Source organism: Tasmannia lanceolata, unplaced genomic scaffold, assembly GCF_043159265.1.
Source record: "Tasmannia lanceolata isolate RefF3 unplaced genomic scaffold, GAP_Taslan_0.1 ptg000013l, whole genome shotgun sequence".
In the NCBI taxonomy this organism is placed as follows: domain Eukaryota; kingdom Viridiplantae; phylum Streptophyta; class Magnoliopsida; order Canellales; family Winteraceae; genus Tasmannia; species Tasmannia lanceolata.
In genome coordinates this window covers 43,703,322-43,728,205 of record NW_027518690.1, presented here as the reverse complement: position 1 = coordinate 43,728,205, position 24,884 = coordinate 43,703,322, and the positions used below count along the sequence as shown (strand labels likewise).

The 24,884-nt window shown below is 37.3% G+C and overlaps 2 protein-coding genes, 1 long non-coding RNA gene and 1 pseudogene across 5 annotated transcripts; 2 read left to right on the top strand and 2 right to left on the bottom strand.

The window, feature by feature from the left end:
* The first annotated feature begins 1,175 nt into the window (after positions 1–1,175).
* LOC143890191 (putative folate-biopterin transporter 8, chloroplastic) lies at positions 1,176–4,753 on the top strand (annotated as a pseudogene). The gene is made up of 2 exons (XR_013255141.1): positions 1,176–1,792; positions 3,343–4,753. The product of XR_013255141.1 is annotated as a putative folate-biopterin transporter 8, chloroplastic (transcript).
* A 3,331-nt stretch (positions 4,754–8,084) lies between these two features.
* On the bottom strand, positions 8,085–9,552 carry LOC143889353 (uncharacterized). Its single transcript, XR_013254812.1, has 3 exons — positions 9,207–9,552; positions 8,891–8,967; positions 8,085–8,635 (listed from the first exon to the last, which is right to left on the bottom strand). It is a non-coding gene; the product is annotated as an uncharacterized LOC143889353 (long non-coding RNA).
* Positions 9,553–10,340: 788 nt separating this feature from the next.
* Positions 10,341–21,604, top strand: FMN/FHY (riboflavin kinase/FMN hydrolase). 2 transcript variants are annotated; one of them, XM_077394770.1, is made up of 11 exons: positions 10,341–10,506; positions 13,319–13,451; positions 13,609–13,795; positions 14,057–14,187; positions 14,340–14,409; positions 14,541–14,606; positions 19,402–19,556; positions 19,643–19,738; positions 20,325–20,476; positions 21,071–21,154; positions 21,241–21,604. In XM_077394770.1, the coding sequence occupies exons 2-11, from the start codon at positions 13,376–13,378 to the stop codon at positions 21,388–21,390; spliced, it is 1,167 nt and encodes a 388-aa protein (XP_077250885.1). In that variant the 5' UTR covers positions 10,341–10,506; positions 13,319–13,375; the 3' UTR covers positions 21,391–21,604. The 2 variants fall into 2 exon arrangements, with proteins under 2 accessions (XP_077250885.1, XP_077250886.1); XM_077394771.1 differs by having other exon boundaries at positions 10,341–10,569.
* A 236-nt stretch (positions 21,605–21,840) lies between these two features.
* LOC143890189 (protein CANDIDATE G-PROTEIN COUPLED RECEPTOR 7-like) lies at positions 21,841–24,008 on the bottom strand. Its single transcript, XM_077394769.1, has 2 exons — positions 23,086–24,008; positions 21,841–22,617 (listed from the first exon to the last, which is right to left on the bottom strand). Exons 1-2 carry the CDS (start codon positions 23,867–23,869, stop codon positions 22,052–22,054), a joined length of 1,350 nt encoding a protein of 449 aa, XP_077250884.1. The 5' UTR covers positions 23,870–24,008; the 3' UTR covers positions 21,841–22,051.
* Positions 24,009–24,884: the final 876 nt, after the last annotated feature.

Sequence of the window (24,884 nt, the reverse complement as noted above, 5' to 3'; positions counted from 1 at the left end):
TGATATTAGCACAACCATGTTTTAGTAAGTGCACAAACTCAGCTTTTCTTTTCATTTTTTTTTTTTTTAATTGGTTTGTGAGAGCTTTATGGGAAATGTAATAACCTTTGATGGCTCTTTAAATAAAAAAGACAAGAAGGGTTAGTGCAAATATCAAAATAGGGTTGTGCAAATATCATTTCGGTAATGGTAGTAAAATATTAAGGGAAATGATATCTACGCCAAAGTGTTTTGATAAACATGCGCTCCACTTGTTTGTCGTCTAGTATTTAAAGGGTTTTAAGAGCTTTTTGAGAACCGTAGTATCCTCTAACATCTCTTTAAATACTACACAAGAGACAAGTGGAGCTCATGTTTATCAAAACACTTTAGCGCAGATATCACTAGGGGTGGACATGGTTCCGGTTCGAACCGAGGAACCGAACCGAACCGGCACATATGGTTCGGTTCGGTTCGGTTCCATAGTTATATGGTTCGGTTCCGGTTCTAATAACCTGGAACCGATGGAAATTCGGTTCGGTTCTGGGTTTGGATCCCGGAACCGAGAACCGAACCAAGAACCGACCCACCTTAAAACCCTTAGTCAGACTGGAAAACAAGTTTTTTAATCTCAGCACTTGCCCAAATATTTTTAATCTCACCAAACAAGCCTTAATATTTTAATGGCAGGAAAGAAGATGTGGGAATCCTTTTTGTTTTTAATATTAACTTGAAAGTTTTTGTAAGTGTAAGAAGAAAGTGAAAGGCTTTTAAAAATAGTAAAATATTATGAGAGTAGTTTGTATAACGCCCCCACAAAGTCATATTCATCATTTCATTAGAGACTTTTGTGCTCTGCTTTTCCCATAATGATGATGACAAGCTGGAAACAAAAAATTATTCTATCTCAAGAAAAGAAAACCAAACATTCAAACAACTATTGTGAAGAAATTCCGTTGATTTGATGAAGATCGGGTAAACCCAGAACCGAACCGAACCGAACCGATTATATATGGTTCTGGTTCGGTTCGGTTCCAAACTTATATGGTTCTGGTTCGGTTCCAATTTCAGGGAACCGATTATATATGGTTCGGTTCTGGGTATACCCCAAAACCGAACCGAACCGAACCATGTCCACCCCTAGATATCACCCATCAAATTCTTCTATAGTGTTCTCTGTCCCGGAAATCCGTCTTTCGTCATTAGCTTCAATTTCAATTTCAAGTACTCAGCAGCCTCTCTCTTTCTCTCTCTCTCTCTCTCTCTCTCTCATTTGATAATATCTCTATTTTCATCAAAACTTAAACCATGATTACCGTAGCAAAATCTACTCCAAAACCCAAAATCTCCCTTAACCCAATGACCACAAACTCAAAACCTCCACCCTTTTTTCTCTACAATTCCCACCAAAACCCAAAAATCCCACTCCCCAGCAACATCAAACCCATGAAAAACAAGACCCATCTCATAAAACCACTCATAAACCCAAGTCAGGAACCCAAACTCTTCTCTAGTCTCCCCACCAAGAACAATGGAAAAAGCATTACTAAGACCAACACCCATTTTCTCCATTTAGGTGATCAACATATGCTAGTTTTATGTGGTTTTGGGTATTGGGTTCAAGGATTTAGATGCTTTCCATGGTTGGCTCTCAATTTCTACATGGTGCAGACCCTTAACCTAAACCCCTCAACCCTTCAGTTAGTTCAGTACTCTGCCAATCTCCCAATGGTGGCCAAGCCTCTTTATGGTGTCCTCTCTGATGCTCTTTACTTTGGTGACGCCCATAGACTCCCTTACATATCTTTTGGAGGTATGCCAATTTTTCTCTTTCTTTTCTTTTCCCTTAATTTATTTTTCTTGGTTTTCTATATAGATTGGGGAAAGATTTGTTTTCTTTCTTTCTTTTTTCCTTTTTTTGAATTATAAAGATTTGTTTTCTATACATAGAAATCCTATCTGGGTGAGGGTTATTTATGTGGGTAACTATGAATTCTTGTTTTCTTTTTCGTGGCTTTCGATTTCACCAAACCCAACTTACCCACCAAAAGAAAAAGAAAAGCTTATGGTTTTACATTTGTATGGGTGTATGATGGTGGGTTTTTTTTTGTCACATTTAGTTGAAAATTTGATCTTCTTTTGTCTATGTATTTTCAAATTTACAATGGGTGTGTGATGGTGGTTTTTCATTCATCACATTTATTTGGAAATTTGATGTTCTTTGGTCTGTGGAACTTTAAATTTACATTTTTGTGGCTTTGTAATGGTGAGTTATATAATTTGTAAATTATTTGCAAAAGGTTGCCTTTTCTGTATATGTAACTCAAAATTTCCAGATTCTGTGGATTTATGTTAATGAGTTCTGATTTGATATTCTTGCTTGGAATTTGTTTAGTAATTTTACAAGTAAAATTATGTAAAGAACTCATTGTTTGTATATTGGATACTCAAATTTCGTAGTTGTTTTACATAATTTCAAGATTAGTCAGAATACTCAACTCAACTCAACAAAGCCTTTGTCCCAAGCTAGTTGGGGTCAGCTAAATGAATCCTTTAGGGAAAAAAAAAATTCATGAAGAAGGTAAAAGGGATCTACCCGGCTCTAATCCTGGTTCTAGTTGGGTTCTTCTACGTGGATCATTTTCTTCCATTCTATAGAAGAAGGGAAATGATATCATAATAAAATAAGGGAAATGATATCAGCACAACCATGTTTTGATATTTGTACTAATCCTTCTTGTCTTTTAATATTTAAATAGTTGTTAAAGGTTATTCCAGTTCCCAAAAAGTTCTCACAGGCCAATTAAAAGACAAAAGACAAGCTGAGTTTGTGCAATTATTCGAAACATGGTTGTGCTGATATCATTTCCCTTATTTTATTATCAATTCTCATGAATGCGACTTGATTAGTCATGATACTGAAGACAATATGAAGTAAATGCTGGTAATCTTCAATTATCAGAAACTGGATCCGATTAAATTTAGTGTTATCGTTGACTGTGTTCCTTTGTTATTAATTTTTTGTTTTCAGCGCAACCAAATTTTATCGTTGTCCTTGACTCTAAAAACAGCTGATTCTCCGACAAAAAAGCCCTAAAACCGGTCCAAAACTTCTGCGCATTTGATGCAAAAGCTAAAATAGATTGTATGTAGTTCTGGTTTTCTGAAGGAATTTTCGCTGTGAAGAGAAAATATTCATATGTTGTGATCATTAAGGGGCATATGAAACTGACACTGACTTCTATCTAAAGCGAAAACAGAGGAAATATATGATATACTGATTTTCCGTTGGTGAAAATCTAAAACATAATAAAGATGTAACTCTCAAAACTGGCTTAGGCTAATGTGGATCAAAATCGGCAGTCTTTGTGCAGGTTTTGTCATGGGGGACACTGGCATTGATCCCAGTTGCAAGTGAAACTTTTTCTACACAAATGGCATGCATTTTATTTAGCAATCTGGGAGCATCCGTCACAGAAGTAGCTAGTGATGCTTTCATTGCGGAATTCGGTAAAAAACACAAAGTGGGTGAGCTTCAATCCTATGCATTCATGGCCCTAGCAGCTGGTGGAATCTTAGGCAATTTGTCTGGAGGACTAGTCTTACAAAAAACACAACCGAAAATCATGTTCCTTATATTCCCTCTCCTACTTTCAATTCAACTTGTGGCATCCTTAACAACGAGAGAGAATTCACTTGACTCGCCCCGATCAAAAGACCATTGTCTCATAAAGAAATCTATATCGGCAAATATAAGCAAACAGTTCTCTGATCTGATCACCGCACTTAGCGAAGAAAGCATATTTCGTCCTCTTTCTTGGGTAGTTGCGTCTGTTGCTGTTGTCCCGATGCTCTCGGGAACCACATTTTGCTACCAAACACAGTGCCTAAAGCTTGATCCTTCAACCATTGGGATGTCTAAAGTGATTGGGCAAATGATGGTTTTATCCGCGACAGTATTTTACAATCGATACTTGAAAAGAAAACCCATGAGGCAATTGATATGCGGGTTGCAAATTGTGTATGCATTCTCCATTCTCTCCGACCTGTTTTTAGTAAACCAGATTAATGTCAAATTGGGGATTTCAAATGAGGTTTATGTTTTGTGTTTGTCGCCATTAGCTGAAGCTGTTGCACAGTTTAAGATACTGCCCTTCTCAGTTCTGTTCGCAAATTTGTGTCCCTCGGGGTGCGAAGGCTCACTCATTGCTTTCTTAGCTTCGGCTCTGTGCTTATCGTCAATATTCAGCGGGTTTTTCGGTGTTGGTTTGTCTCATTTGTTCGGCATATCGTTCATGGATTACTCGAGCTTGCCTGCGGGGATTCTATTTCAGTTTGTCACTGCGCTGATCCCTTTGGGATGGCTATCTCACATACCCATTTCACAAACAGTAGGAAGAAATGCAAGAGGACTAAAACAAGTAGAAGGGTGACACTTCTGCCTACTGGAAATGAAGGCTGAATTCTGCATTTTGGTATTAATTTTGTTTGAAGAGTCAAAAGGGATTGATGAAACCAGAGGAAGGAGAAGCCAAAAGGCTATCCAAGTTCCATTCATTAATGAAGCAACATCCAAATTACCACAATGTAAGACTTCTTATATCCTGATTTTGATGTAAATTTTGTGGATTACATGCTGTAGAGGTCCCCCAGGAGGACAATGACTACTGATTTACGTTGTCTTTTTTCATTGCAAGATATTATTTGTTGTATCATTTTGCTTGTATACATTCATATTCACTGAGTTTCAGTGAAGTCCAAAGATTCTGACCCACTAATGTCTCCAATCTTTTTTCATAGCTTTAAGTGAAATTTACATCCAAGAAATGCATAATAAGGGTATTCTAAGTTAGCATTTGTATGCAGTATGCGTGTGAAAGTTTTCCCGATGAAATTGATTTATATAAATCGGTTTTACATGTTTCAATTGGCAAAGCAAGATACAGATGAAAAGCCTACTTTTGATTGATCCCCTTCACCTCGTAAGCTAAGTGGCTTCGCCCCTTCCCCCAAGCCACTGTCTTCATCTCAAGTAGTTGCTTTATTCAAGGAATGCTTTTCCACTCTAGAGCAGTACACCGAACACCAACCCACTGACAAAGACTTCCTTATAGCGACTCTGAAAGCTATAAGGAAGTCTTTGTCAGTGGGTTGGTGTTCGGTGTACTGCTCTAGAGTGGAAAAGCATTCCTTGAATAAAGCAACTTCGAGGGAGGGAAACAGTCCCGCTGATCTGCTATCGAAATCTAGCTACCCATTCAAGGGGCTAGTCATACCGGTGGAGCACTCTACGGCCCAGCTCCTTCACCTCATTGAGGAAGACCGTAATGAAGTAAAATATGCCCGGGTTTATCTCCGATGATTTGTATTCCTGTATTGTGACCAGTCTGTGTATTTTTCTTCAGATTTGGTGCTGGTGGTGTAAGTGGGAGCTTGTTCCCATACTGTTGGCCTTTGATCCCCCCTAAAATGTTGATCTCCATTTTATTTAAATGATATCTGGTGGGAGTCCTGCCTAACCCCAGCTTACTTATCAAAAAAAAAAAAAAAAAAAGCTTTCAGAGTCGCTCTTTAGGCTGAAAGAGTTTGCAATTGGCAAATTTTGCAGAAATGGAATCTATTTTTGGGTATTAGACATTTCATCAATTTTTTAGATAAGAGGATTTGCCTGTCGCAATCTGAAATTTATTTCAGTGGTGCTTAGATCTAAGGGAAATATCCATAGGAAAAAAAATTCAGGGTATAGTAGGTTGCAATAATTCCTGAAAACATGAAAACAAATTTATTTTGGATTTTTTTCATACAAAATGAGTTTATTAAATGCTGGAAAATTCATTTTTTTATGGACAAGATTTTCCAATAAAATTTTCCAAGAATCCACACAAACTCATATCCATTTCTTTATTAGAATATAAAATTTAAAAGTTGACCTTTTAATTTAAATTTAATAAAAAAAAAACATTTTACTATAGTTTCTCTACAAGAAACCAAATTTGCATAAACATTTGGCCAAAATGTCTTAAGAATGTGATTTCAACTAAGTGGGTCTTATGTTTGTGTGAAAGAGAACCCAACAACTTAAGAATTTGATTTGAACTTAAGATTTTGAAAATGGAAGTGGGATGTTTGGGAGAGATGGAAGGGAGATTTGGGAAGGGCTTGGAGTGTTTGGAAGGGATGAAACAAAATAATCAAGTAAAACCCGGATGATGAAATCTCAAGTCTGAATTGAGATTTCTTGGCTATCAGCTGAGCTGAACCACTTCAACCTTTCAAAAGGAAGCATTTAGAAAATAACCTTACCCTTCTAACAAAAAGCAATGCAAATGCAGATGAATGTGTTGAAGTATAAAAGATTAAATAACGCCATCTCCAAAGATGAATGTGTTGAAGTATAAAAGATTAAATAACGCCATCTCCAACAGCTTAAGCTTTTGGAGAAATTGGTTCTTCGACATGGTATCATAGCAAGCAAATGCCTGCGTTCAAAACTCCTTGTTATTAAAAACATTCCACATGTAAAGGCCAACCCAAGAAGAGGGGCCATGTGTAGGCCAACCCTATAAAGAGGGGCTACACGTGAAGGGGAGTGTTAAAGTATAAAAGATTAAATAACACCATTTCCAACCATTTAAGCTTTTGATGAAATTGGGATGAATAAAAAAATATTTTAAAATATTAAGGCCGGAACACTCCTTATAATGTGAATTGTTGCAGACTTCTACGCTTTTTGACGTCAAATCACTTTAAAAGGGGTGCAAATTATCCTACAGGGGGTGCGAATTTATCATCACCCTTAACAAAATGGACATTAGGGCCTTAGGGAAGCAAATAATTTCAGTGTATAGTAGGTTGTAGTATTTAAAATTTAGTTTCTCTTTTGAAAGGTATTGACTATTGAAAGAGGGTTTAAAATTTTCCATCAAATGATTTTCCAATAAATATTTTCCTGCATCCAAACAGCTCCATTTGTTGGGTTCTCTTTCACACAAACTTAAGACCCACTTTTTTTTATATAGTAACTATTAGAATCTCTAAACATTTGGCCAAATGTCTTTGGGAAAATTTCTCCATATTTCATCTTATTTAAGCATAAATTACTGCTCCATGACAAGTATTAGAACATGTCAATTCAATTCTATTGTAGCCTCGTCACCTTGTGTAATCATGAATTATTGCTTCAAAACAAGAAGTATTAGAACATATCATTTCTATTTGGTGGACCCATCTCCTGAATGCTCCAAAAAAATTCAATCCCTCTTTGAATGCTTTTCACTCCCCCCTTGATTGGACCGTCGGGATCAACTACTTTGGCTCAACATACACATGACACGTGTACGATGACTATCGGCTATATTATTCCACTTCTGGGGAGATCCAACGGCTGTAATAGTTCCGTAATTAAGTAAAAGAACAAGGCCTTTTTGGTTATCCCCTTCTAGGATAAAATCCACCTAGGGCTGGCAATTAAACCCGCCGAAACGGGATCGGCCCCGCCCCGCACGGGGTGGGGATTCCCCGATTTAAGCAGGGACGGGGAGGGGATTGCAAAAATTCCCCAAAGCGGGGACGGGGCGGAGATGGGGATGCATCTGGACGCACCCCGGCCCCGTAATCCTCATCTATAAAATTACATAAATATCCCTATAAGTGGCTGTCTTTCCACAAATTGTTATAATTTTGTTTAGAAATGTGGATTCTTATTTAATAAGTGTTTAATCAGATTAAAAAAAGTAGAAATTTTTATTATAGAACTAGTTGCAGACCCGTGCATCGGGCGACAAATAAATTTTTTTATAAAAATTTCTAATAAATCAGGATTATGAATTATATTTTAATCAATTCATAATTTTGGCTCTTTTGGAAAATGAAAGATTTGAAGATAGGAATCACTAGATCCAAAATTTTGATAATTTGACCCCATCCAAGGGCTCATCATCATAGCCTAACATCATCTATCAGCATCTGGGACTATACTGAACTTTATGCCCACACATCATATAAAATTTCCCATTCTACGAATGCCTTCAAGTCTTCAACCATAATTTGTAATGCCCAGCCACAATGCTCGAGTTTAAAAGTTAAACTTGGGCCCAATTTTGATGAAGGCATCCATTACAGAAATGGAATGTCATTATCTTCTTTTGGCTTTTATATGAACATCCAACTTACACATTCTCTGAAATATAAAATTTCATCAAAATCATACCAAATAATGTCAAAATAAATCAAAAGGGAACGAAGAAATTGGGGCAAAAAAGAGAAGCAAACAATCCCACAGCATAGCAAATGATAACTCCTTCAAAGCGATAGTGCAGTTGTCCTACTAAGTGCGCAAGTATTCCTAAATCTGTGGGCATAAGCACCAACAATAAGAAAATGTAGTACAAATAAATAACAAAATAGAAACAAATTGGGAGAAAAAATCATCACCCAAATAATATTCAGAATGTTAAACTTAATGTCAACCTGAAAATCCAAAAAGAAGAACCCAGATTTTAAGCTTAATAGCAACCTGAATATCCAAAGAAGAAGAAACCCAGATGATAAGCTTAAAAGCAACCTGAAAATCCAAAAATAAGAATCCAGATTTTAAGCTTTACAGCAACCTGAATATCCAAAGAAGAAGAACCCGGGTTTTAAGCTTAAAAGCAACCTGAAAATCCAAAAAGAATAACCCAAATGTTAAGCTTAATAGCAACCTGACAATCCAAAAAGAAGAACCCAAATGTTAAGCTTAATAGCAACCTGAAATCCAAAGAAGAACCTTAATTCTTAAGAACCCTATTTGTTAAAGAAATGGGAATTGCTGGAAAACCCTAATTCTTTAAAAAAAAAAAAACACAATCCCCACACCACAGGAGATGTTCATTATGTCCCTCTTTCAGGGATTTCTCAGAAAAATTCCTACCCTCATATGCAATCGTATACACCAGTTTCATTGACCTAGTAGTAGAGTCCCAATTTCGGAATTCCTGAAGAAACAACCTGTAATTCGACCATTAGAATACGAAATAGAACAAAAGCGAACATATACCTCAAAATGAAAAGAAGAAGAAAAATGCTGGGTTTTGATCAACTAAAAATAACTCATCATAATGTGGAAATCCCTGTAAATAACCCCAACATATAAAAAAATAAAATGAAATTAAAGAATAAAAGCAAAAAAAAAAAAAAAAATCTCTCAAACAAAGTCATAGAAATATCTATGGTTGCAACCAATTTACCTTAGATCCAGAGCTGTTGAAAGTATGTAGTAGAGAGGGGATAGATGATGGAATCTCAAATTCCCAGCAATTCAAAGGTTTACAGGAAATCCATTAGAATCTCAAATTAAAGGGAAGCCCTAAGCCTAAATTTAAAGGTTTACGAAAAACCCCATTAGAATCTCAATTGAAAGGGAAATGCTAAGCTGAAATTCAAAGGTTTACAAAAAAAATTAGAATTTCAATCGGAGAGAGATAAAGAGATACGTTTTGTTTAAAAGCCATTAATATTGTAGTCAAACTTGAAATCATGCAGCGCAGCAATTCATTTAGAAGTAGGGAAGGGAATACGGAATTGGAAGGGAATTTTTCTTGAGGAGGGGACTATGATGGGGAGTGCAACATCCGGCCCCGCCCCGTTGCCACCCCACCGTTCTACTCCAAACCTCTCTCACACGGTCACACTCACATGAACTGGTGGCTCGCCCAACAATTAATTTGTTGAAGTCTTTGAACAAGGTAGGCCCCACCCATATTTTTCAAAATGAAGAGTACGGCCCACACCATAGGATGATCCAAACCGTCCATTTGATGGGCCACAATGTAAATAGGTTGTGCCCCAAAAATAATTTCCATAGGATGATCGCAACACTCAAATTTATAAAGGTTTCCATAATATGCAGTTTCTACTTAGATTGGAGTGCCCTACCCATATTTTTCAAAATGAAGTGTACGGTCTACACCATAGGATGATCCAAGCCGTCCATTTGATTGAACACAATGTAAATACAAATTGTGCCCCCAAAATCATTTCCATAGGATGATCGCAACCCTCCGATGGATAAAGGTTTCCATAATATACAGTTGCTCTTTAGATTCGAGGGTTGGGTTCATCCTGTGGAAATGATATTTTGGGGCCAACCTATTTACGTTGTGACCCATCAGATGGATGGTTTTGAGCATCCTATGGTGCGGGCCGTACTCTTCATTTTGAAAGGTTGGGGCCTACCTTGGTGGGCACCCAATCGCTACACAAAACAGTGGAGAGAGAGAGAGAGATGTTAAGGTCGAGATGTAGATGTATTGGCTGTACCTGTTGACTCTACAACCTCGTAAAGAGGGGGGCGAATAGAATCTGGAAGGGGCGAATTTATTAGCGTCCAAAAATTAAAAAAAATAAAAATTCTTTGCTTGCTTTGGTTTCTCAGGAAGATGCTCTTTGTTTCTGGCATATTTCTCACCACAAAAAACGAATCGTTACGGCAAAAAGCCTTAAAATTCCCTTTATAATCTCCAATTTTCCCAATATCTCTCTATGAAGGTGCATGATTTTACTTCTTAATTTGATTTTCCATACTAGTTTTCTTCATTGAATGCAATTTCAGTAAGTCATTAATTGTTTTTTCGATCTTCTCTTCATCCTTTACTTTTGCACACAAGGTGTTTGATAATTTTCCGCAGAGAAAATGAGCACGAATTCTTTGAGTGAATTTCTTACTTTGCTCTAATAATTAGCAGTGTTTGTAGAGCTTTAAGTAGTTTCTTTGTTTGTTTTTTTTACTAATGATGAGGATTGCTCAGGGCTTAAAACTAGTTCTGATTTAAGAATCCTAACTGTCTGACTCTGACCCTGACTTGCAAATGGATTGTCAAAACAGGAAAATGATAATATTTCGAATCTGACCTGGAATGATGAATTTGAGACAAGTTTTTTGTAAATTTTGTCCAGAGTGAAATCAAAAGGAGGGTAAATTCAAGAATTGGAAAATATCATTAAAATTTTGATTACAAACATGAAACTGCAATTTGATAGAGAAAAATGAGGTTTCAATTACAAACACAGAAAATGCTATATTAAATTTCTGTAAGTGTAGATTTTCCACTTGCTTGTTTTAGGCACCATACAAAACCTTTGATTTCCATTTGTTAGGAGTTCCACCCAAAAGCAAAGATCCCACGTCGGAAAAGTGAGAGAGATGTGGAGGGCTTAGGCACCCTCCCTTTAACGGCTAGCTTTTAAGTTTTAAGGGTGAGTTCTACACTTCTACCTGGGTCCCAACACCATTGCTTGTTTTCTGGAATTGATTTTGTACCATGAATTTGTTTCCAGTATATTTTCAAATTATCTATATATGGTTTTATTACATTCTCCATCTCTATTTATGTGATTATATTGCTTTTAAAATCATACTATAACTGTAGCGACTGGCGACTGCTATGATTTGTGGACACGGACATGAGTGTCACGTGTTGACACGAACACGGAGTCTCGGACACATCAGACTCCAAAAAGTTAGAAACGAGGACATGCCTAAAATAAAAAGTACATATAATCATGATTTGTGTGCCAAGTTTCGACACGGATATGAGGTATCTGACATAGCAACCCCTAAAAATCTAGAAATAGTGTCACACTCATACACATACATACATATAAAGTTACCGACACTTCTAGCAGTACATTTAAAAGTGTCTGAAGGAGTGTCAACACGTGTGGACACGAGTGTCGTGTCGGACACTACACGACACTTGTGTCGGCAATAAATTCAAAGTGTCAGCCAAATCATAGAGCGACAGATAATAGCTTTTTCGGATTCTTGGAGATTCCATGTATGGTGTGTTGGCATGCTTATGTGTATAAGTTGCGTATAGTGTTGGTAATTTTATGTGGATTTGCATTAAATTCTTTGAGATGCCTTTAGAGCTATAATGTATAGATCTCTGGGTACCATAGTTTCAAAACTCACCTGAGTCGACTCCCTTTTCTCTTGGCCACGTTCCACATTTTGCCACCACGTTCCTCGTTTTGCCCTATCAGAGTCAATAAAAACTCCTTTGACTCTCCCGAGTCTCAGCCGCGTCAACCGCATTCTTAGCTGCGTCCGCGCTGAGTCGACAAGGATTTTTCTTGGCCGCATTTTGACCCGCATTTGGGTTTTTAAACACTGCTGGGCACAATCAGACTTTCAACCTTTGAGTTTGTAGATGTGGAGTTCTATGTGGCATTTGTCTTGGTGTCCTACTCATTTCATTGATAACAAGTTTATTAAAACCATCAATGATTAATAACAAATTGCTTCATAAGTTAATATCAATGATAACCCAGTGTGGTTGAGTTTAAGCCTTTCGTGGGAAGGTTCTTGCCAAAAAATTGAATTGAATCAATTTGATATGGTGACGAAGAGACATGAGCTTGCCAATCAGTCCATCTTGTGTAATGAAGTTAAAACATTGATGGAACACCTGTTCATCTATTTTTAGGGCGACTTTTGGGATTTGAACGGCTCTCCTGAATAGCATTGGTATGCAATGGGTTGCTCTTTTCTTAATAATATTGTGACTAGATGGATTCTTTCGTTCTCTGTTAGAGATATATGTTCTCTGCCATGTTGTTGGAGTCCTCTTGTTCCTTGCTGTTTCGTTTTTGTTCTTTTTTATAAAGTTTTGTGTTGATGCAAAATGAAAAAAAGGCGAATGAAATGTAGCATGAACCAACTAGTTGAGACTGTTGAGACCTTTTATATCCATCATCACCGAATAATAGTCAATTTACATAACCAATTAATAGTCAATGCATCCCTTTCTACATGGCCATAGTGGCAGGAAAGAGTGGGGGAGAGAGTCGGAAAAGAGCCACGATCTCTGCTTAATTTGACTGTTGCGGTAGGTGGAGACGCAGTATCTAGAAACATGGACGCCATTCTCTCTCTCTCTCTCTGTGTGTGTGTGTAGAAACATGAACACTAACTCTCATAAACACATTCATTACTAGCTGTTATACTGCATTTATTGAAATGAACTTGATCTAATCCTTTACAGGGTCTAATAATATGCCTTTCTCCTCTCTTTTTCCACATATAGTCTAGCAATGTTATCAAATAATATACTAGAAGTCTAGAACTATCATGTACGAGAAGTTTTGGCTGATTAGCAGTTTGTAGTTGATCCTCTTAATATTACCTAATGCAATAATTGAAACTGTACGATGTACTAATAATATCTTTCCATGCTGATATAATCACACTAAAATATGAAGCTTTAACAAGATTTTGGTTAGATATTATGTGCATTCTTATTATTGATTGAATATGCCAGTCATTCTTGATCTTATTCAAGCATTATTTCTTTGTTAGAGGTGTATGGTGGATGGAACTATTATCTCTGTTTGAGAGTTTATCAAATAAGGGGAAATGACAGCCACAAAGCCTTTGATGAGGTTGGTTTCACATGTCATCCTAGATTTAGATGGTACACTTTTAAACACAGGTAGGCTTGCCTTCTTTCTTCTTGACCGTTTCTATCATAAATTTCTTTGCTAAAACTTATTACGTTCCATCTATGCAATAATTTTTCTTTGGTTTTGTTGCTCTTATATCCTTATTTCTATTTTCTTTATTCTCAAATATGTGTCATTTCATGGAAGATGGAACTGTGGGTGAAGTCTTGAGAACATATTTAGTAAAGTATGGAAAGCAATGGGATGGGAAAAGAGCTCAAAGAATAGTAGGGAAAACACCTCTGGAAACTGCGGCAGCTATTGTGGAGGATTATGGGCTCCCATGCACAACCGAAGAACTCATTTCTGAAATTACTCCATTGTTTTCTGATCGGTAAAACTAATCTTTCTTTATGTATTTTCTTGCAACACATACGGATTTTATTATTTTGTGTAGGCCTATTAAAACTCGAGTGATATAAATCCTAGTCCCTATAATGCTAGCCCATATACAACCATCAGGATACGCTAATGGAAACTTGTATATTTTAAACTTTATCCAAATACAAGGACTAACTGCTGGTGCCTAATGAGTGAATGTTCTCTAGCATCATAAAGCGTATAATGGTTAATTTATTGCATTTGTTTGTTGCAGGTGGTCTAATATTAAAGCACTTCCAGGTGCCGCTCGATTAATTAAACATTTGAGTGGTCATGGTGTGCCAATAGCGTTGGCTTCTAACTCTCCAAGGGAAAACATAGAATTAAAAATATCATACCACAATGGTATGGTTTGTTTTCAAAGCCTCGATATCTTTTAAATTCTTGAATAATTTTTAGAAAATTAGAAGATGCTGATTAATGGTCACAAATGCACCAAGGAGATTATTGTTTGGTCTCTTATTTTTGGGCTTATTAGCTTGTTTTTTCATGTATAGGATGGAAAGAATCCTTTTCTATCATCATTGGTGGTGACGAAGTGAAAATGGGGAAGCCGTCTCCTGAAATGTGAGACTAAATAGTAAATAGCATAAAAATTTGATTTTGAACCTTTAATTGATATATATATATATATAGTACTCCATTACTTCCTAGCCATTACTTCCTAGATTCTAAGCGTTTGGGTTTTATTGTTTAAGATTTCTTGAAGCAGCTAAGCGGTTGAATGTTGAACCTTCCAACTGCCTTGTCATTGAGGACTCATTGTAAGTACCCTTAGTTTTTCACTTTTTCTGTTGAAGTCTGAACCGTTTTACCAATATTAGTTGAACTTGTTATGAGATTTCATTTTTGTGTGGAATAATATATTCACTTAAAATGGCATGTCTTAGAAGAAGTATACTATCTTGTATATTAGATGCATCATATCATGATATAATGTCCTACTATTGGAATGCAATCTTATGCATGAAGTCTTTACTCTAGATACTAGTCATTGTATGGATCACTAGTGGTTTTGATTAGTTAGTTACTATCAAGGTTTTAAATTTCGGTTTCGGTACCAATTTTGTACCCCACTGAAATCCGAAATTTTGGCCCGAAATTTGGTACTTCTGTTCGAAATTTCAGTCCGAAATTTTGTAACAAATTTTTTTATTTTAAAAAAAGGCATTTTCTTGAAATTTCGGTCCAAATTTCAGTCGGATTTTAGCCGAAATTTAAAACCATGGTTACTATGACATTTGAAATCATATTCTACCAAAAGGTTTGCATCAGTAAAACAAACTTGATTATTTTAAATTCTGTTTTCTATTTCATAGTATTATAACATTGCTTTATTTGAATTTTCTAGGATTATATGCTTGGCCAAAGACCAAAATTAACTGGATCAGCATTTTAGGATTGATTTAGTCTTCTCTCCTATGTTGGGGCTGTAGTTGCTATCAGTATCTGTTTGGAAGTTGGATGATGTCAGTATATATGTTCGAGCCACACACTTGATCAAAGGTCTATGATTTGTCTTGAATCCACTGTTTTAAAACTCTACAATTCAATCATTGACCTGCCCAGTTGAATAAATTTTACCTTGGTTGAGTTCTTGTCGTGTCTGAATTTGGTGCTAATGAGTCAATCAAAATTTCTTTTTACTCGCCCGAGATAATGAAAAGTTGACTGCATCAATTATATATTCGCCCAAGTTGATTTGAATCTGCCTTTCTTGAGTATTTATCTGAGTCAGAATTTCTAAATACCACCCGGATCATTTATGTGGAGCTCTATTTTTGTCTTTTAAGGTTATTTCGTCAAGCAAGAGTAGCTAGGTTGGAATTTTTATCATCTGTGAAGTGTCCTTAACATCAATGACTGCAAAACCAAGCTCATTGGTCACTTCTAGAATCTAAATTAATAGGAAAACACTATTGTGTGTTTATTCCATTTCAAAAACTTTTTGATTGCTACAAATTTGTGGCATATTATTGATGGATTTAGTTTGGAGCCTACTTTTGAATGCAGGTGACGAAGGATCATTTAACTATGCTTGTGTGGAATGTCTCTAATCTCGAAGTGTTTTGTGGACCACCGTTGCCAATTAGTAGTGTCTCAATTCTTATTATTTAATTTCAGTGACTTTAGTTGTGTTGTTTGACCTATCTTGGTAGTGAGTCGAGGTGTCATTGGTGATCTTTAACTAGCCTCTGCCATGATTTGAAATTTCTACCGAAAATGACATGAAGCAACAGAAATATTTCCATTTCCATCCTTACCGAAACACATACAGAAATATTAGTGGTATATTATACCTGTATGTGTTACATAATTGTATTTATATGAATTGCATGTGAAATGTGGTGTACATGTGATGTATAGATATTTATATGAATTACGTGTGAAGTGTGGTATGTTCTGAATTATCACACATGCACGACAACACATGTCAGTAGGTGTTTGATGTTGTTAAACCATTATGGGTGATTTTTTGCTTATGTGATGATTTTTTGAGTGTGTATTTGGGCTTTTACTAGGACTTCCTGAATTTTCATCCTAAATGTCCATCATTTGCATATATTTCCGTACGTTTACGTGATTTTATAAGAATTTTACTGAAATTTCCATATGAAACCAACACGTTTCCATTTCCTTCACCTGAAAGACATCAAAACTGAAACCTAAAACCTAAGAAGCATGGGTACTCTCCGGAGGCCCACGCACTCGTGTCGGGTGCGGGTGCTCTTGCCCTCTTTGGGTGCTTACCCGGTACACACCCAAACAACAAACAAAACGAAAATCCAGTTTGAGGGTTTGTGTACGTATCGGGTGCGCATCCGGTTCGAATTAAAACGAAAACTACAGATTTACAATAGAGGGGCTGTCCCAATTAACAAAAGGGGGGTGGGGGTGGGGGTTGAATATATCAAAATATCTTTAATATATATGTATATTTATCCCTAGAATTAAAAACCTAACAACTTAGAAGTAATATTAGATTTTGGTGAAGTAATGTTAGATTTTGGTGATATTATTGTTATTTAATTGTTCTCCAATTAAATTGTTTGAATCCTTTAACAAGATATTTAATTTTTTATTTTTATAAATATATAATAAAATATAAATATATATCATATTCGGCGTACCCCCAACATACCCGTATCCTACTTTTTAAAAAAAATCACGTATCCACGTACCCGTATCGTCTCGTACCCACACCCCGCACCCGTATCCGTGCTTCATTGCCTAAAACCTAGGCCTCTGGCCTCTGCAGTGCGGGTAAGAAGATTGGAGATCATTGATTTCTAGGTGTTGTAGTGTGCAACCCCTTTGATCATTTTCAAGGTCATTTTCTTGAATCTGGTGGAGCAACATGTGATATGTACGTTGTGGGAAACAGATCTGATCTGTTTACTTTGATTATCATCTTATATTCAGATTACTGTTGTCTACATCCTGCTGTGATTATCGCTTTGTGTGGTGTGGACTTATGTTGGAACATCTTGGATTATTGTGCAAGAACTGTGGGGATTGTTGGAAACTCATGGATCTTTGGATTGATATCCACATTCCCGTTCCTAAATAACCATCCATCATCTCCGTATTCTGAACTGGTTTGCATTGAAATACAGCCCTCATGTTCACTTGGGAATACCTCTGTTCAAACAGGGGGCGCAACCTAGCAACGAGACCGTTATTTTTCCGTTTGTTTGACTGTGGGTCTACTTGCAAAGAGTTAGGATTCATATCAGAATTTGACTGTGATGGTTGGTGCTGAACCCTTCCTCAATTAATAGAGTTAGAATAACAAGAGTCCTTGCTCTGTTTGAAAAAGGGAAGGAAGAGCAGCAGGAACGCGAAAAATTTGCATTGCAAATTATTGACGATTTTTCATATTGTCTGAAGGGTCTTGAGTTATTGAATTGGATTTTGTCATTTTCACCGGTTCCTTTTTTTTTTTGAACAGGTAACAAAAATTTATTCCATCCAAACAGATTACATAGGGGGGACAAGATGTCCCCCAATAGGGCCAAGCCCTCCCCCGTACATGTAATCAAAACAACATCAGTCTATCCAAATTCACAGACAAAGAGATCCCTCCGTGATACATGTAGACAACCGATTTACACCATTTTTCACCAATTCGTCCGCTATCGAATTTGCCGAACGCCGCATATGCGTTAATTGAGGCCGAATGATATGCACAAGATCCCTCATCTCATCAATCATAGAAGCCAATCTCCCCGGTCCACAACACCTATGACTCGCCCATGCAATGGTATTCGCAGAATCACCTTCGACGATCAGGGGGCCCAAGTTGTGATTTTCATACCATCGCAGCCCAAATAACAAGGCCGTTACTTCCTCCTCGATAGTATCTCACACCCTGGCAGGGCCAGATTATGACACCTTAATATTGCCACTGTGATCATGTATTACAACACCCCCCCCCCCCCCCCCCCCCCCACACACACACACACACACCCACACACACACACACACCCACCACCACCACCACCACCCCCACCACCCACCACCCCACCCCACCCCACGCCCCCACCCACGCACACACACCAAAAAAAAAAAAAACCACCCTTCCCGGATTCCCAAAGGAACTCCTGTCAAAGTTCAACTTGAGCCACCCTTCCGGCGGTGGAGACCACCTAGGAGTAATCCGTTGTCGAGATCTTTTCTCAGAGCAAACAGTTATCCAATTGCGCAAAATGGTACTCACCGATTCTTGATACTTAATCAATTGATAACCCTTGTCATTTAAAAAAAGAATCAATTGATAACCCTATCTCCGAGCTTCTTGTTATATTGCATGTAGTGGTGTTTACTAAGATTGGGAAAGTGAGATTCCTAAGCCCATTCCAGTGGTATCAGAGCTCCTACCTTTTGTCTACTACAGTGGTATCCCACCTCCTAATTTGGGTCTACTACATTGTGACATGGTCATTGTATATCAAAAGCACAAAGAAGTCATTACTTCTTTGTGCATATCAAAAGCAACTCAATATGTTTTCTATATGCACAAAGAAGTAAAAATCAGAGTTCTGCGAAATCTAACAACATGAGAAGGGACACGCCAAAGATATAGTAATGGTATTGCAAGAACCAAGAAGTATGGTCACATGATCTCATCTTGTTGTAGGATATGCCAAGGAGTTGAGGACTACAGAGAACATCTATATCCACTGTCCCTCGTGAAACAAACAATTGGAAACAAGTGGGTTTATCGTATCAAGCTCAAAGTGTAATGGAAGTTGAGTGACACAGGGCTAGGTTGGCGGCACTGGATTATTAAAATGTGTATCAGCATTAAATTTATCATATTTTTAAGCATTCGTGGTTATTTTTTCTTTGACTTTAAATTTATGTATTTTCCACCTTCTCTTCTGGTTGGACTTTGAATTTTCATGAATTTCTTGCATCCCTTCCATTAAGTACCCTCACATTCTTCCATCTTTAAACTCTTTATTTTGAACGAAAATTTCCTTTCTAAATGCATGATGCGATTGTCAATTTAGTAATATCCACCTCTGGTTATGAAAATATTGCAACATGTGACAGGCCAGGTGTTACGGCTGGTAAGGCTGCTGGAATGAGAGTGGTTGCGGTGCCATCTCTTCCGAAACAAGCTCCCCTTTATAGTTCAGCCGATGAGGTGATCAATTCTCTGCTTGATCTAGAACCTGAAAAATGGGGTCTACCACCATTTCAAGATTGTAAATCCCCGAAACTCTCAATTACGTTTTATTGAGCATATATTCCTTTCAAGGTTTGTCATCAAAGCTTCCCATTGATGTTGTAGGGATAGAGAGTACTCTACCGATTGAACCTTGGTATATTGGAGGCCCTGTTATCAAGGGATTTGGTCGTGGCTCAAAGGTGCTTGGAATACCTACAGGTACGTCAAACTCCCAAGTCCTCTGTTACTACAATCCACAGAAGAATGGCAGTAAAGTTGTGGCGTCATATATTCTTATAATCTGGAGCTTAACTATCTTCCAGGGTTTTGCTCTAACATTGACTGTGTGAGGTTATGATTGGAGGGCTACAATCACCATTGAGTGGATACAAATTTTTTAACTTATTGACTATGAACTCAGTTGAAAGGTTCTTTATGTCACATACTTGAGATTTTGGGTTCAATCCAGGCTTACCTGTTGAAAAATAAACCAATCCGTATTGCTTTTTTTGATAGGCTAACCAATCCCTATTATGTTTGAAGACCTTTTTAGTATGACAATGCTCATGTCATATCTCCCTTCTGTATAATCTGACATGTGTATCCTAATGCGTCTAATACATGGGGTAAATACTGTGCACACATAACAGGGTTCTTTTATTTGTTGTGCTTGGTGCACCTAATGGAAGTCTTATTGGGCTTCCACTCTTTGAATTTGAGCTTATGAGGTTTTGTTTAAGTTGCACTCATTCTCCAGAGTGACCATTTATTCAGTCTAAACTTACAAACTCATCTTATATTGCAGCCAATTTATCGGCAGATGGCTTTTCAGCTATCCTATCAGAACATGCCTCCGGTGTGTATTTTGGTTGGGCTGGATTGTCAACAAGGGGTATCTACAAGATGGTCATGAGTATTGGATGGAACCCTTACTTTGACAACACTGAAAAGACGATAGTAAGTGCATGGAAAACTTGGTTACGTCTATGTTCAATTATAAATAGCCTGAACTTGAGCCTGAAATTTAGAGAGATTAATTTAGAAGAGAGAATGTGGTGGAAAATGTGATCCATTGAAAAGGAAAAAAACGAATCACAAAGCTTTTTTGCAAAAAATGTGATCCCTTTTATTTTAATTCTTGATTAGCTTTATTTTGCTTTAGTGGGCTTCTAGCAAAAATAGGATTAAAATTACCATTAAAAAAAGGATTAAGAAAAAAAGGGAAGTATTAGTCAAATGGAATTGAAAATTCATTTGTATTGATATTGAGCATTTCCCCTTAATTTTTCAGTGTTTCAGACATCAGAAAGCCAACTAATCATGACAAGTATCCAACAGAAAAAGGAAGAAGAAAAAGGAAACCCCAAGAGTCAGCTTGGAAATGGGATCCAATTTAGTGGCCAGAAACCTGGGAATGGCTTGTGGCTACAAATTGGACCACTGAACTTTCCAATTCTGTTTAAACCAGCTCAAACTGGCCATTCAATCTGGTTTCTTAAACTTCTTTATGATTAATCTCTTTGCTCTGCTAAAATGTTGTAACCATTGCAGGAGCCATGGCTGCTTCACGATTTTAATGAGGATTTCTATGGCGAGGAGCTTCGTCTTGCAATTGTCGGCTATATACGACCAGAGGTATAAATATTTTCTGGCATTAAATTTGGGTTTTGTTTCTGCCAGTTCATACCCTTTTTTTTACTGTTTCCACTCGAATTGTACAGGCAAATTTTCCATCCCTAGAGAGTCTCATTGCAAAGATTCACGATGACAGGAACGTTGCAGAGAAAGCCCTAGATCTTCCCATGTACTCAGTCTACAAGGATGCTCCATATTTAAAAGCCTCTTTATCCCAGAATAACCATCATTCATGATTCAAATTAAAATATGTATTCCTGAAGATGAGTGACCTTTTCTGGGACTTCAGAAGAGAAGTCCCAGAAAAATTACATGTCTTTGTAATTTTTCTTCTCCATGTAACCTTGTAATGGGAAATAGCTGGAAGTTACCTAGCTGATGTGTTCTCCTTCAGAAAATTGGGTGCCATTGCTTATACATTAATGCACAGGCTTTTTGCCTTCATGAGAATTGTTCTCTTGCTTGTTTATAAAAGTATTATCCAACTTGGAAGTGAAGTACAAACAAATGGAGGGATCTTTCAGAGTAGCGAGGATCAAGCAGTTGTGATAGATTGGAACCAGTGTATCGATCTTTTGAGTATTAATGAAATTTTCAGGTCTGCCCCGGTGCCTCTGTGTAACAATTCCGGGTTTAAAAAAAAAGTAGACTAGAAAAAATAGAATACAAAACATTCACATCAAATAATTGGGAAACCTCTTAGATGCATTGTATGAACCTTGAGGCTAAATTTTTTTTCATCAATAGTAAACGTTCAGGATTCATGAAAGGAGTTGCAGCATCTCAGATTAAGACAAATTGTTTCTTCAAACAAAACATATTCATGAGCTTGATGCCTCATAGATGGATTGTGCTTTACCTTACAAACCAAAACTTTCAGAACAACAGACAACACACTTAGAGCTCAAATGAATCTTCTTCGAGCATCTTACCCGCCGCAGCCTCTTCCTCATCATCAATCACAAAGTATGGGTTCTTTTCAATAGGCTGAAAGTTGTAGAAAACAAAGATATAAAAGACCAGACTCGCAACCTCTGCAGAAGCTGGGCTTATCCAACTGTACCTGTAACTAACGACAGCCCCAATGGCAGAAACCAAAATTCTCGTGAAGTATAAGTATGCAACAACAACTATATAGAACTGCTTGAACAGGGTTAGCTTTGCAAGGTTTCTAGCTGCCTTTCCATCAGTTTTCGAAGCTTCTCGAAGGCTCTTGATTGACCAAATGATCGGGAAGAAGACCGCACAACAACATATGATGTCGATCAACAAGAAGATCTGGTTCCATGTCAACCAGTCCTTTTCTGCGGGCCCTGTCTCTCCGATCACAACCGACGCTATGTTCTCGAGGACTTGTAGAGGTATGACGATCATTAGGAGATTCTTTTCTCGGTCTTGCAGGTATGGCTTTATGAATGACCAGCCCGTGCCGATGAGGATTATTACGGTGAAGAGCATTATACCTGTTGAAGTATAAATGATTGAATAGCACCATCTCTAACAACTTAAGCTTTTGGAGTAATTTGTTGTTTTCACATGGTATCGGAGCTATTGCCTTGAGGCAGGTCCTAGGTTCAAAACCTAACAACTCCTTGAAATTAAAAATCCACACATACGGCTAACCCAAAAGAAGGGATACATGTGAGGGGGGGGGGGGAGTGTTGAAGTATAAATGATTAAATAACACCATCTCTAACAGCTTAAGCTTTTGGAGTTATTGGTTGTTTTCACATGGTATCATAGCGCTATTGCCCCACGGTAGGTGCTGTGTTCAAAACCCAACAACTCCTTGATATTAAAAATCCACGTATACTGCCAACCCAAAAGAGGGGCTACACGTGAAGGGAAGTGTGAGTGTTGAAGTATAAATGATTAAATAACACTTCTCTAACAGCTTAAGCTTTTGGAGTAATTAGTTGTTTTCACAATACCTTTTAAGAATCCAAAGACGTAGAACGCGATGTCCCAACCATGTGGGGTCCCTGTTCTCTTCACATACGACATATCTTCTGCGGCACAAATCATCTTCAAAGCTTTAAACAAAAGCAAAGCTCCCATCATAAGATGGATCTTATCTACTGTTGCTCTTTGCTTCACACAAATGTATATCCAAGCAATGAGAAAGAAAGCATATATAAGGAAGAAGAGAAAGTAGAGTTTTGGCAACTGGGTCAGGCCAGTTGGGAGGTAATCCTTCTTATCTCCCTCTATGTTATACATCTGAGTATGAACATTCATTGTAACTTCAAATTCAGGTTGACAGTTACCAAATACTAAACTATATTCGTCGGGTTCGTCCACAACCATTGAACCATTGTATGATGAATCGACGGTTATGTCTTCTAGTTTGAAGATCAATTTGACAAAATGGCTTTTTACAACGCAGAAGTGATCGGCGGATTCAGACTCATTCACGATCTGGGCATATGATGCTTCCCTTAATAAGAGGAATCCCATTGAAGATGGGTCCAATTCAGAACCCTGTTTGTTTGATTTCCATCTGACATCTTTGATTGATATGTCCACGCGCCCGTTGTGTGTGAATCCGAATCGCTCGAATAGGATCATGGGTCTTGAGTCTTTGATAATGGACATGTCTTTGATCTCTGAGTTTGCGATTTGGATACAAGAGAGTAAAGAGAGAATAGAAAATAGTTGGAGGAAAAAATGATGATGGTGATGGATTGGAATGGTGAAGAAATGGAGATTTCCCATGGGAGAGAAATTGGGTCTTGAATTTTGGTAGTAATGTAAGGAAAAGGATTAGAATAATGGCAGATTGCTGGGTTTTTGTTGGATAAAATGAGGAATTCTCTTAACTTTTGTTTTGAAGATGGGTATGAATTTTTTAAGATGGTTCAGTTTGGGTTGTTAAGATGGCAAAACAGAATTACGTTTTGTATGGCGTGGATTTGGGAGGGAGAGAATATGGTTCTCTGTTTTTTGAATATTTTGGATAGATCTTGACCGTTTATTTTGTCTCTGCATGGGCCAAAGTACCATTTGGGTCCATCTCTGCGAACACAAGTCAGGCCCATCTCAGTTGGCCCCTTTCTACAAGCTCCGATTACACATAGGTCCTCGTGTGGGACCCATTCTTGACCATTAGGGTTGATCCTACCCATAAAGTTGGATTCTTTAAGAAACTCATTCTAATTGTGTATTCCTTATGACTTTGATCAAATTAATCCTGACCGTCCATGTTAAGCGTACTTTATTTTGTTTAAAAATAATAAACTTTCAATGAGTAAAACTAAGGGATATTTTGCCCTTTGAATGAAACTGATTATATTTTCATTAGCCGACCTCAACTAGTTTGGGACAAAGGCTAAGTTGAGTTGAGTTAAGTTAATGAAACAGATTATATTTAAGTCACTTTACAGGTAAAGAACCCTGAAATTTGAGTTACAAAGCCCGGATTTGGAAATAACTTTTGGTGGGTGGGGGAGGGCGAACCAAAGATTTGGGAAATGTTTAGGAATTATTGTGGAAAACTTCAGGAAAACCGTTTTTTTTTTTTTTTTTTTTGGAAAACTCGCAATATGAAAAGTACTAGAATTTTAAATTATTCCGGAATTTTAATATTTTATGGATTATAAAAAATTCAGGATTTTTTTCAATGTTTCACTTTAGACACGCATCCTATGGAACCTTCTAAAGATTGGACGGTTGTGATCATCCTATGGAAATGATTTTTTGGGACACGACCTATTTACATTGTAACCCGTCA

Coding starts and splice junctions, on each gene's coding strand:
- FMN/FHY (XM_077394770.1), top strand. CDS start 13,376: ATGACAGCCACAAAGCCTTTGATGAGGTTGGTTTCACATGTCATCCTA. Junction 14,188..14,339: donor AAAAATATCATACCACAATG/GTATGGTTTGTT, acceptor TTTCATGTATAG/GATGGAAAGAATCCTTTTCT. Junction 14,607..19,401: donor CTTGTCATTGAGGACTCATT/GTAAGTACCCTT, acceptor AACATGTGACAG/GCCAGGTGTTACGGCTGGTA.
- LOC143890189 (XM_077394769.1), bottom strand. CDS start 23,869: ATGGGAAATCTCCATTTCTTCACCATTCCAATCCATCACCATCATCAT. Junction 22,618..23,085: donor CGTCTTTGGATTCTTAAAAG/GTATTGTGAAAA, acceptor ATACTTCAACAG/GTATAATGCTCTTCACCGTA.